Below are 13249 nucleotides of genomic sequence, written 5' to 3' on the forward strand. Positions count from 1 at the left end.
AACTGCTAAGTTCTTTCTAGTAGTCTGGATCTGTTCTCTGAGTAGTGCTTCCTCCATGTGGTGGCACATTCTTTGCGCCTTTGTTGAGGTAAATTTTCTCTTTAGTTTGATGTAATTCGGAATGATATTGCTTTCCCTACATCGTTTTAAAAAAGCCAGTCGATTGATCAAACCAGAAACATGAATCTTCAGCTTACCATATTGATTGCATCACTTGTGGATCAAATCTCCATGAATTATCATAATCCTTTCTTTTAGTGTTGCACGGTGATCAGCATTCATTTTAGAAATTATGGACTTTACAACCGTGTTATAAATAACTCTTTTAATTTCCCGACGTTTCAATCTTCATATTATAATCATCATCTGGAGCATATACGAATATACAGGACAAGCTGAGTTAGATTACATACAGTAAGCTAGAGAAACAATTTGATTTGATCACAAGTTATTATACTGGCATGACCTTTAGTGAAAAAAAAAAATTTAAAAAAATACAAATTAATTAATTATTTAGAAACTACATCAAGCTAAATTCTATTTATGATAACATGAGCAAACATTCTTTCTTATAGATAGTTTTCTTTCAGTAACAGTGATGTCCTATTTTCAGCATTACAATTGTTATTTTTGATTTAGGATTCTGGATTAGCTAATAATCCCAAACATATGGAAGGCACATATTCGACCCATGGAACCACCTTCCTCTTTAAGAGCAACTATAGATAATCTGCAGATAATCCAGGATTATCTACAGGACTATAGATATACAAAATAATAACAATTATACAATTGTAACAATTTAACAATTGTAATGCTAAAAATAGAACATCACTGTTACTGAAAGAAATCTACCTATATGAAAGAATGTTTGCTCATGTTATCATAAATAGAATTTAGCTTCTAAATAATTTATTAATTCGTAATTTTTTTTTCACTAGAGGTCATGCCAGTAGAATAACCTGTGATCAAATCATTCTTTCTCTAGCTTACTGTATGTGATGTAACTCAGCTTGTCCTTTATATTGGTATATGCTCCAGATGATGATCTTAATATGAAGATCAAAACGTCAGGAAATTAAAAGAGTTATTTATAGCAGAGTTATAAAGTCCATAATTTCTAAAATGAATGCTGATCACTGTACAGCACTAAAAGAAATGATTATTTTTTAAACCCATTCTTTGTTCTCACCACCCTGTTAGGCCATTCCAAAGGTCTAACCACCGTCCATGCAAAAAAAAAGGCCAATCTTCACACTCATGCTCACCATTTGTCCTTGCTACTTTCTTATCTTCTGCAATACAAAAAGTAACTACTTCTCAAGAGTTAACATGTTTAAATCATATCACTATCCTTCTATCTAACCATGCAATCTGCATGCCCTCAGTCTATATTGAAAGTTAACGCTGTACAGTTCTGATAACATTTTTGTTATCCAGCTTTGCAACCTTTATAAGGTTCATTTATTTTCCTCAAATCATGGTGATCGAATATGAGCACAACAATCCGGATTCGTCTTCTAATTAGTCTATTCCACAGATATCCATCCTTTAGTCTGGAAATTAGCCCATATGCAACCTATTCCTAAGAAAGGTGACAAATCTTTGCCATCAAACTACCATTGAATTTCTTTCAAAAGTAATGGAAGGAACAATCAACATACATCCAACTGCTACCTTGAAGACTTTCTTCTAATAAACAAACAACATTATGGATTCTGTCACTGTGAATCAACAAGGGTTAGCCAGTTTTCTGACCAAGACACTCACTTCAAGTGCTGGTGGATGGCTAATTATTTTCTAACTATAATAACACAAAGCTATGTTCTTTCACGCACCTTCTTCCCTCTATATACAAGCTGACTATCAATTCAGTACAGTTTTTTTTTTAATGATGACAGCACACTGTACTCCATTTCATTTGATAAACCTTGCAAAACACAAATCACCATAACCTGCAGAACTTTAACCTCTACTATCTTAAATTCTGATTTTCAAAACATTCATCAAATGAGTTTGGATAACCTTGTCAATTTGCCTTTTTTTCCAATCTCACTCTCGACAATACCCAAATCTCTACTCAAGGTGAGATTTACCTTCTTATAATATCTCTCTGCAACGGATATAAATGTTGAACAATATAGCTCCAATGGTAAGCCCTGAGAGACTCCACTTATAAGTTTCTGCTTCCTTCATAGTGCTCTCTTGTATGCAGCTCTATGATATCTAACAGTCAATCCCCCTATTAAATTCACTAACCTGATATATAAACCAATCTGCTCTGACTTATATATCTCTTTATCATGTGGCACCCTGTCAAATGCCTTGGAAAAATCAGAAAAAATGACAGTGTATGTCTTGCTCTCATCCGCAGCTCTTGTTACTTAATTATAAAAGGTAACCAGATTAATAAAACAAGAGTGTCCTTTAACAAAGCCATTGCTGACTTAGGCAAATAATATTGCCCTCACTGCAAAATTCTGTATATGAATTTTTATCAATTTCTCCAAAATCTTTACAACTACAGAGGAATTGCAAACAGGTCTATAGCTTAATACCTCCATTCTACTACGACCCTTATGCAATGGTACTATCTTACCCTCCTTGCACACTCCAGAAACCTGCCCAACTACAAGACTTTCATTAAACAGCCAAGTTAAAAGTATAATCAGTTCCATAGCACATGACCTGAAAACCCTGTCTCATTGACATTTAGTGTACTCAGTATTCAGAATACATCTCCATTCACTTCTAACGCTACACCACTCATTTACAAGGGAAAAAAAAGCCTACTGTACCAGGATGGAACACTAAAAAAGAGATCAATAAATAGCTCAACTGTCATCTGTTTTTGTCACATTTTCCCATCTCCATCCAGCAAGGTAATGTCCATCATAATTTTTCCTCCTAGCCATCATGTAGCACAAAAACTCCTTGAGATTACATAAGTTAAGGGATATTGTTTCTTAGCCGTTATTGTTTCCAAGCGTAAGCAAATACCTGGATAGTGCAACACCTGACCCATTTGGTAGTGCAAACTGAGGCAACTCATAGTAAGGGTGGGGCAAGCTCCGATCACTATTCTTGGTATTTACCCATGATGTGAACTTAGCTCCTAGGCGCTGTATTACTGTCCTACATTATGAGAGAAAAGGTTGAAACCCAGACCGGTTTCAACCTTTATTGAGGTCTCATCGGTGAGTAGGTAGACCTAGTTAATACCAAGTTTGTAGCGAACAGAACTTACATCCCTTCTATGAGAATTGCCAAGAAGGTGTCCTAATAAATTACTAATTATATGAAGAGCCAAAGTAAGTTCAATAATAAGTTCATGTCGCCGAATTGAAGCCTTTGGCTCTTCATATAATTAGTAATTTATTAGGACACCTTCTTGGCAATTCTCATAGAAGGGATGCAAGTTCTGTTCACTACAAACTTGGTATTAACTAGGTCTACCTACTCACTGATGAGACCTCAATAAAGGTTGAAACCGGTCTGGGTAGTGGCCTTCTCTCATAATGTAGAACAGTAATATACAGCTCCTAGGAGCTAAGTTCACATTATGGGTAAATACCAAGAATAGTGATCGGAGCTTGCCCCACCCTTACTATGAGTTGCCTCAGTTTGCACTACTAAATGGGTCAGGTGATGAACTATCAGGTATTTGCTTATGCTTGGAATCGCTGAACTTTATATAGTTTCTATATTTGGCATGAAACTCTGAGTTTCTTATTTGGCTAAGAAACAATATGGGATGCAATATCCCTTAACTTACATAAGTTCATGTCGCGGAATTGAAACCTTTGGCTTTTCATATAATTAGTAATTTATTAGGACACCTTATTGGCAATTCTCATAGAAGGGATGCAAATTCTGTTCACTACAAACTTGGTATTAACTAGGTCTACCTACTCACTTATTGCCAGAAGTTCCCGTTTCCAATTGAGAGAGTTGCAATTCACTCGTTCTTCTTTTTGTTTGTTTTTGTAATTTCTCATGCTATATCCCAGTTCTTTTTTTTTTGTTCACTTGTGTGTTTTCTTTGTATTTGTTGTTACCTCTTTCAACGGTCAGACATCTGAAGAGATGGCTGACCGACAAGAGCTGTGAGAACAGATGTAGGGAGATGATGTCAGAGATCTGCTTGGCCCAGACCTGTTAATAAGTTTAGTGTGGTCAAGCAGGTCGACTGAAGCCTCTTAAATACCTACTACTATCCTCTCTACCTTTTTCTCTTCCTCTCTCACTATCTGCTGACCCTCAGCACAACTTTTAGACTCCACAGGCTGGTGATGAAAGATATGAACTCCCATATTTACTCACTGATGAGACCTCAATAAAGGTTGAAACCGGTCTGGGTAGTGATCCAAGAATAGTGATCGGAGCTTGTTCCACCCTTACTATGAGTTGCCTCAGTTTGCACCGCCAAATGGGTCAGGTGTTGCACTATCCAGGTATTTGCTTATGCTTGGAACCGCCGAACTTTATATAGTTTTTATATTCGGCATGAAACTCTCCGAGTTTCTTATTCAGCTAAGAAACAATATGGGATGTAATATCCCTTAACTTAAATAAATTCATGTCGCCGAATTGAAGCCTTTGGCTCTTCATATAATTAGTAACTCCTTGAAATTCTCCTTGGATTGCAGCACCAGTTTCCTTTCATATTCTAACTTTCTCTCCTTATTATACTAGTTACTTTCTTAGCCTGAGCCCTATATTTCTCATGCAAACTAAAAACACAAATCACCAGCTGTGATTTATGTTTTATGTTTTCCATCTCTCTCTTTCTTTGTATGACTTCCATAATCTCTTTTATTTCTAAAATTCCACTTTCATTTCTCGTCATCCATTTGACTCCAAATCTTTATCTTCTTGACCCTTGGTATACAATCTGCCATGGCTGTCAACAATCTTTCTTACCCACTCCTATGCACTAATGACCACTCTTCTTTAAAATTCATTAATCAACTGTGCTGCTGCAAGCTCGTTTCTATGATAGTTACCTTGCCTTGTAACTTTTTATATTTGGTCACTTAACACTAAGAATGAGATATTTTCCTTTTGGATTTATTAGTAGACCATAGTTATTCATAAATATACAGTTGTCGACAAGTTTCGTCAGCTAATTCTGTTTGGCTTCTTCAGGACAAGAAAATAGGTACACTAACGTTTATTGGTAAAAAAGAAGAATGGAGTAACAACAGTTAAATTAATTAAAATTGAAAATGATGTGTAACATCAAGAGCATGGAGCGTGGAGTCTTAGTCATTGTTTGTTGATCGCATTTTATAGTTTTCTGCTAAGCTTAGTGAATTTATTAAGCTTTTTCAAATGTCTTTCAGTATCATGCCTTGATTTCTGTTCAGATTATATCCTGTCCAGAGTACCACTGCAGCTTCTTTAAAGTTTCTATATCTGAAATCTTCTTCAATGTAAGGCATGGAGCTGTTATCCCAATCAATGGAGTGGTTCGAAATCGAAAAATGATGGGCTAATCCTGAGGTATCTATTCTGTTGTTGTTGACATCCCCTACATGTTCTTTTTTTCAAATTTCTAGGCTTCTTGATGTCTGGCCTATATAATTCAGTCCACAGGAATATGGGATGTTATATACACCTGCGTACTTGTAGAAGATACGTCCTAAGGAGATCTTAACATGTGTCGTGTAGTTTTAACAGGTTTGAAGGCAACCCTGATGTTGAAAGACCTCGTGAGTTTGGCTATTTTTGTTGAAACTGAGCAGGCATAAGGTATGACAATGGATGATGTATACTGCATGACCAGAGATTGTTGCTGTGGGTTGTGTCTATGAACAATCTTTTGGATTACATTTTTTGGGTAACCATTGCTAACTAGAGTTTGAGATATGAGAGAGAGTTCATCAAGGAGATCTTTTTCTTCTGAGATAATATTTGTTGCTCTATTTTTAAGCATACGTATAATGCTAAGTTTTTGTGCATGATGGTGAGAAGATTTGAAGTGCAGATAACGTCCAGTGTCTGTAGGTTTACGGTAGATTGTGAGCTTGATTTGTCCATTCTCTTGTTTTTTTTATTACTGTATCGAGAAAAGGTAATTGATTGTTATTTTCCAGCTCTAACATGAACTTGATTTTTTGGTGGAAAGAATTTATTTTTTTAAGGAACTCATGTAAGGCATTTTCTGTCTTTCCAAATAATGAAAATATCATCTACGTATCTCCACCAGACTAATGCCTTCAGATAAATTTTGGAAAGTATGTCAGCATCTAGTTTTTCCATGAACAGATCCGTCGAAGGAGGTGACAAGGGACTGGCCATGGCTAAGCCATAAGTTGTTCATACATTATATTATTTATTTACTTTAAAATAGTTTGATTTGAGAGAATGGTGGGAAAAGCTGAGCAATGTCATGTGGATAGAGATTTTCTATGATCATGATAACTTCTTACTGGTACATTTGTGAATAATGACACTATGTCTAGGCTTGCAAGCATGTCTGTATTTGAGATGTTAATACCTTTTAATTTTTCAGTGAAATGCTTAGAATTCTTTATAAGAGTCCGATTTCTTTATATTATCTTTCAAAAGGCCAGCTAGGTATTTGGCTAGTAGATATGTTGGAGAATTTCTACTATCGACGATCGGGCAGAGCGGAACTCCAACTTTGTGAACTTTTGGTGCACCAAATAGGTGTAGTAATGGGTGTAGAGATTTTAGATTTCGCTGTAATTCCGAAGCCCACCTAGTCATGTTACGTATTAGGAGATTAGTCTCTTTTTGGTTTTTCATAGTTGGATGTGATAGATAGATGTGTCTGAAACTAAATCACAGATCTTCGTTATGTAATCCTTAGTATTCATAATAACTGTTGAGTTGCCTTTGTTTACTTTTATGATGATCAAATGCCCTCTCAAACTTTTTTTAGGTTTCAGAGGGCTCTTCTTTCAGTGGAGGTAATATTACATTTCGGTGGTTTTGATATAGAAAGGATAATGGTACTTTTTAATCTTATATCATTTGCTACTATTTCTGAGAATGAAGAAAGTCCTTTTCCAATGTTGCTTATGAAATCTATCTTTGGGATATGATTTGGAGCTATGGTGAAGTTGAAACCTTTTTTTAATATGTCCGATTCCTGTTTAGGAAGGGTGTAGTCCGAAAGGTTGAAAATAGCTTTATCATCCGGGAGACATGGTCTAGAGTTGCATTTTCTTTGATAAAGTCTATTGAATTTTTTAATTTGCGATTCTTTACTGGTTCGAAAAACTTTGTTGTAACTATTTTGCACCATGCTGTCAAGTATGTTCCAAATGTTATTATCAATGTTGTTAGAGTTGTCATCGAAGAGATCTAAGCATTTGAGGTCTATTTTACTAAGTACATAATCTGATGTGCTGGAATCTTTCACGAAGTAAGACTAAATAAGTTTTAAAGTAAATTCATTTTGCTCTTATTGATTTTATCTGCTCTTTAATACAATAATTAGGAACTCAGGAATGATATTAAACTGTCTGTATCTTTTTAGGAAGATTAGATGGTTTAACATTCTCGCTTTTTTGCCTTTTAGTTTTTCAAAAAAACGTACCTTGTGCTTTGTATAGCCATCTAGATGATTCATTGTAACTTTTTATATTTGGTCACTTAACTCAAGTATGAGATATTTTCCTTTTGGATTTATTAGTAGACCATAGTTATTCATAAATATACAGTTGTCGACAAGTTTCACCAGCTAATTCTGTCTGGCTTCTTCAGGACAAGAAAATAGGTACACTAACATTTACTGGAGTAACAACAGTTAAATTAATTAAAATTGAAAATGATGCGTAACATTGAGAGCATGGAGCACGGAGTCTTAGTCATTGTTTGTTGATTGCATTTTATAGTTTTCTGCAAAATTAAATTCTGCTAAGCTTAGTGAATTTATTAAGCTTTTACAAATGTCTTTCAGTATCATGCCTTGATTTCTGTTTAGATTATCTCCTGTCTGGAGTACCACTGCAGCTTCTTTAAAGTTTCTACATTCGATTCCTGTTTAGAAAGAGTGTGTTCCGAAAGGTTGAAAATAACTTTATCATCCGGGATCAGTTCATGGAAAAACTAGAAGCTGACATCATCTCCAAAATAAAAACAGAAAACAAAGAAAATGCCTTACATGAGCTCCTTAAAAAAATAAATTCTTTCCACCAAAAAATCAAGTTCATGTTAGAGCTGAAAAATAACAATCAATTACCTTTTCTCGATGTACTAATAAAAAAACAAGAGAATTGACAAATCAAGCTCACAATCTACCGCAAACCTACAGACACTGGACGTTATCTGCACTTCAAATCTTCTCACCATCATGCACAAAAACTTAGCATTATACGTATGCTTAAAAATAGAGCAACAAATATTATTTCAGAAGAAAAAGCTCTCCTTGATGAACTCTCTCTCATATCTAAAACCCTAGTTGGCAATGGTTACCCAAAAAATATAATCCAAAAGATTGTTCATAGAAACAACCAACAGCAACAACCTCTGGTCATGCAGTATACATTGTCATACCTCATGCCCACTCAGTTTCAACAAAAATAGCCAAACTCACGAGGTCTTTCAACATCAGGGTTGCCTTCAAACCTGTTAAAACTATACGACACATGTTAAGATCTCCTTAGGACAGTATTGCCTTCTACAAGTACGCAGGTGTATATAACATCCCATGTTCCTGTGGACTGAATTATATAGGCCAAACATCAAGAAGCCTAGAAATCTGAAAATAAGAACATATAGGGGATGTCAACAACAACAGAATAGATACCTCAGGATTAGCCCATCATTTCTCGATTTCGAACCACTCCATTGATTGGGATAACAGCTCCATGTCTTATATTGAAGAAGATTTCAGATATAGAAACTTTAAAGAAGCCACAGTGGTACTCCAGACAGGAGATAATCTAAACAGAAATCAAGGCATGATACTGAAAGACATTTGGAAAAGCTTAATAAATTCACTAAGCTTAGCAGAAAACTATAGAATGCGATCAACAAACAATGACTAAGACTCCGCGCTCTGTGCTCTTGATGTTACACATCATTTTCAATTTTAATTAATTTAACTGTTGTTACTCCATTCTTCTTTTTTGCCAGTATACATTAGTGCACCTATTTTCTTGTGCTGAAGAAGCCAAACAGAATTAGCTGGCGAAACTCGTCGACAACTGTATATTTATGAATAACTATGGTCTACTAATAAATCCAAAAGGAAAATATCTCATTAGTCACCTGCCTTATAATTTCACACAAATTCCTCTGTTTTGATACCCCAATAAGCCTATTCTCTCCAAGTGAGGGTTACATGGTCACTCTCATCAATGGGGGACAAGTATGACATCTCAGTCACAATCAGATCTTCTGATGCTATGAACAAACCCAAAGCTCTTGATCCTCGTGTTCCCTCCACTACATGCTGCATAAGACAGGTGTTCCTGAAGAAATCCAAAAATTCAGTTCCCTTATTACTGCATGCAGTCTCCTTTGCCCAGTTTACATAATTATAGTTGAAGTTTCCCATAAAGATCACTCACTTTGCACTTGCCAAAGTAATTTGTCTAAATATTTCCTGCTCATCACTTTCTATATTCCCAGGTCTATAGCAATATCCCACTAAATTAACTTATATAAACTTCTCTCTCACACCCTATATTCTCAATGCCATTAGTATTATTTCCATTGTGATTCTCAACCTTGAGAGGGTGCAAACCATCTCTTAACACAAATAACACTACATCACCATGTTTACCTCCTCCTTCCGAAATATGCTATACCCTTAGATTTCTAGCCATGTTAAAACAACTTCCCTATATAGCCAAGTTTCCCTGATACCAACAATCTCTGGAGACTGAATTAATCAATGCCACAAATTCATTCCCTTTATTCCTGATGCAACTAACCTTTCTACAGAAAAACCAGTGCATTTCCAGTATTCATAACAGCTAGTATTACTTCCCACATATCCCACCTGGGTCTGTAATATACATCTTCTCATTTCTGAGGCAGCTATTCCTACATGAGGCTATCTCTGCTACATTCCACTTGTGCAATTCTATATTCCCTCTCCCAACACACTCATTAGCCTATAAAACAGCAGTCTCTCCAAATGCCTATGCCCTTCTGTATTCAAACATAATCCATCTCTTGCATATTACTCTCTTTTATCCTCAATTATGATGTGTATATACATCCATACACATATGGATGCAATGTGTATATTGAAGTCAGTATAACTTTCGGATATTACAGAAATAATATGGATACAGGACACAAAGCGTATATTTTTGATTTATTTTATCTGTATGGCTGGCTAGATGGTGGTTAAACATGAATTTAATTTTTTCCAAGTATAATTTATTTTATATGCCGGACAATACAGATGTCCAAAAGGTAGTGTGCTGTATATTACTAGATAATTGGGCAAACTGATGTGAAATCAACAGCCTCTGTATAAAAGTAATTTAGATGTGAGGATGTTTCCCTCTTGATTGGGTAAAAGGATTAAACATACTATGAAAAACACTTACATGCCAGTGATAATCAGTGAAACAGTTGATTATAGCAGAGACTGCGCTATTTAATAAAATATAATTAAAAGATCACTGCTGTGCAGTTCTGATAAATCTCTTTCTTAGGTTGTTAGTGTGCAAGTTTATTACAATAATATTTATTGCCAGGTGTGAGAGAGAGAGAGAGAGAGATCACTATATTATTTAAAAAAGAGCAAAAAAAAAACTGCTAATTAAAGTAGATTCATGTCTATGAATCTACTTTAATTAGAACAAATTTAATAAACTCATATTCTTAATTAATAATATATCGTACCTGTATTTTTATCTTCAATTCTTCTATTTCTATCTGGTCAGTTGCAGAAGCAAGCCACTTTGGTTCCCTGTCAATTATTAAAAATAAACGTGATTTAATCTGATATCATCAAATTCCTGATATATACCTATAAGGGGGTGTACAGGATATGATAGCACTGCATGAAAAATTTACGTAATTACTAACTTCCTATCTACAATTTTCCACCAAATCAGTCTGTTACCTGTCAAAACTCCAACATATCAGATGTTAATATATCTATCTTCTAAGGCATTTTTTACTGCATCAATCCAGCTATATCTTGGTCTTCCTCTGCGCCTTTTTCCTGCCAACTGGGCAGAGAATACTTGCTTTGATAATCTTTCCTCTCCCATTCTGTTTAAGTGACCATACCACCCCTGAGATTAGCACTGCTAACATATTACTGGATGATGACAATGTAAAGTTCTTTCCTAATATCCTTATTTTTAATATGATATTGCCATTGATGCCATCTGTTCAAGCCACTAATCTTTCTCAGGACTCTCATATCTGCAGTCTCTATTCTTTGGTCAAGTGTTTTACTTCTGACTCAGTTCTCATATCCGTAAGTTGAAATTGGTTTGAACACTGTATTGTATACATCTAATTTAGTGTTTTGACTAATTTCTCTCTTATTCCATATAAATTAATTCACTTGACTTCCTACCATACCAGCTTTTTTGATTCTGTTGTCTATTTCCATATTTAATTTACCATCTCCACTAAAAATCAAGCCTAAGTAGCTGAAATGTTTTACTTGTTCTATAGGTTCTCCATTCAGAATACAGTTGATATTTTCAATGCTTATTCCCATGATTTCTCATCTATTTGTCATAAAGTGGAAATCTGATTCTGACAGCCTGTATTTGGCCTGAATTGGGCTTGAATTTCACCAAGCTTCTCTTCCACAAATCTTCTCAACAGTTTCTCAAGTATACTTGCATAAATCATACCAGGAACACTCAGTAGAGAAATACCTCTGTAATTCTCACATTCAGTTTCATTTCCCTTTTTATATATGGGTATCTTTCTATCTTTCCATATTTCAGGCTTTTGATGACTCTTTCTACTTCAAGTATGGATATGTGTTCATGACTGCATGCCTGTTGAGTGTTTTTTATCACTGTGCTGTCATCACTGCTTGTTTCATTTAGCAATTTTTAGAAGTAATTACTCCATATTTCAAGGATATCTTTTCCTCCTGTTTTCATGTCACCTTTATCATCTCCAATTACTTTTACAGCACTCTTTTCTTCATTTCTGAGTTTTTTAACAATATCCAGAATATCTTGCTCCCTTCTCGATATAAATTTTCTATGTTCTTACCAGGGGTGCTTAAGGGTCAAAGCTGTATAACTGAGAGGAGACCTCCACATAGCCTTTAAAGGAATGCGGAGAACCGACCAGGGCTTCTGACCTAATGTCCAATCCTCACCTTCTCGTGGTGCACCCTGTTGGGTATCTACTTTGATACTGAACGAACGAGGATGGGCTGGCAATTTGGGATTTAGCCGACCAAATTGTATTCTTATTGGTTAAACCAAAATAAAAAATGATGGTACAACATGACAAAATTTCATGCCGGCTGGGGCGTCACCCGGTTAAACAAGGCCCCTGTTGTTTTCGCCAGGGAACTAGGGCAAACAGAGAAAAGTCAGCTACTGGAACAAATCTGAAAACAAACCCCAACTCAATATCACCAGAGTTAAAGATCGGTACTATCAACGTAAGAAGCCTGATTGGCAAAGAAATGGAGCTAGCTGAGGAATTAGATAAGTACCAGATCGACATAATAGGGGTGACTGAAACAAAAAAGACAAAAACTGGTGAGATCTTCCTGAGCAATAAATACAAAATGTTATATTCAGGCAATGACAATCAAGGAAAAGAAGGAGTAGCCATAGTATTCAACACAAAATACGAGGCTAATCTTCTTGAAAGGCAGTCAGGCTCAAGTAGAGTAATGTGGGCAAATATGAAAATGGGGAACTGGACAATGAGACTTATTTGTGCCTATGGTCCCACAGAAGGTTCTACTAAGATAGAAGTGGAGGAATTTTTTGAGGCTTTAGAAAAACCACCTGACACAATTAGGTCCTTATCGGGGATCTAAATAGCAGAGTAGGAAATGATTGTGAGACATACAAAAATATTTTGGGAAAATTTGGAGAAAAGAGCAAAGCTAATAATAATGGCAAATATCTGTTGGATTTCTGCTCAGGACATGGACTGGTTATTACTAACACCATGTTCCAACATAAAAATGTGCACAAATTCACATGGAGAGAAGAGGCTAGGAATAAGAAAAGTCTCACTGACTATGTTATTGTTGATAGTGATGAAAGACCGGTGAATGAACCAGGAAGTGAGAGTGCATTAGTAAAAAATA

The 13249-nt window shown here is 35.5% G+C and overlaps 1 protein-coding gene across 2 annotated transcripts in view; it reads right to left on the reverse strand.

Moving 5' to 3' along the window:
- The window catches only part of SMC5 (structural maintenance of chromosomes 5), a 752645-nt gene that overhangs the window by 294481 nt on the left and 444915 nt on the right, over positions 1-13249 (reverse strand). For both annotated transcript variants that reach the window (XM_090391623.1, XM_090391622.1), the window contains exon 15: positions 10840-10906. In XM_090391623.1, coding sequence (XP_090247749.1) covers positions 10840-10906 — 67 coding nt within the window. The remainder of the gene's footprint in view (positions 1-10839; positions 10907-13249) is intronic.

This window comes from Typopeltis vanoorti, chromosome 4, assembly GCF_054136105.1.
Source record: "Typopeltis vanoorti isolate ZY-2024b chromosome 4, IOZ_Tvanoo_1.0, whole genome shotgun sequence".
Lineage (NCBI taxonomy): Eukaryota > Metazoa > Arthropoda > Arachnida > Uropygi > Thelyphonidae > Typopeltis > Typopeltis vanoorti.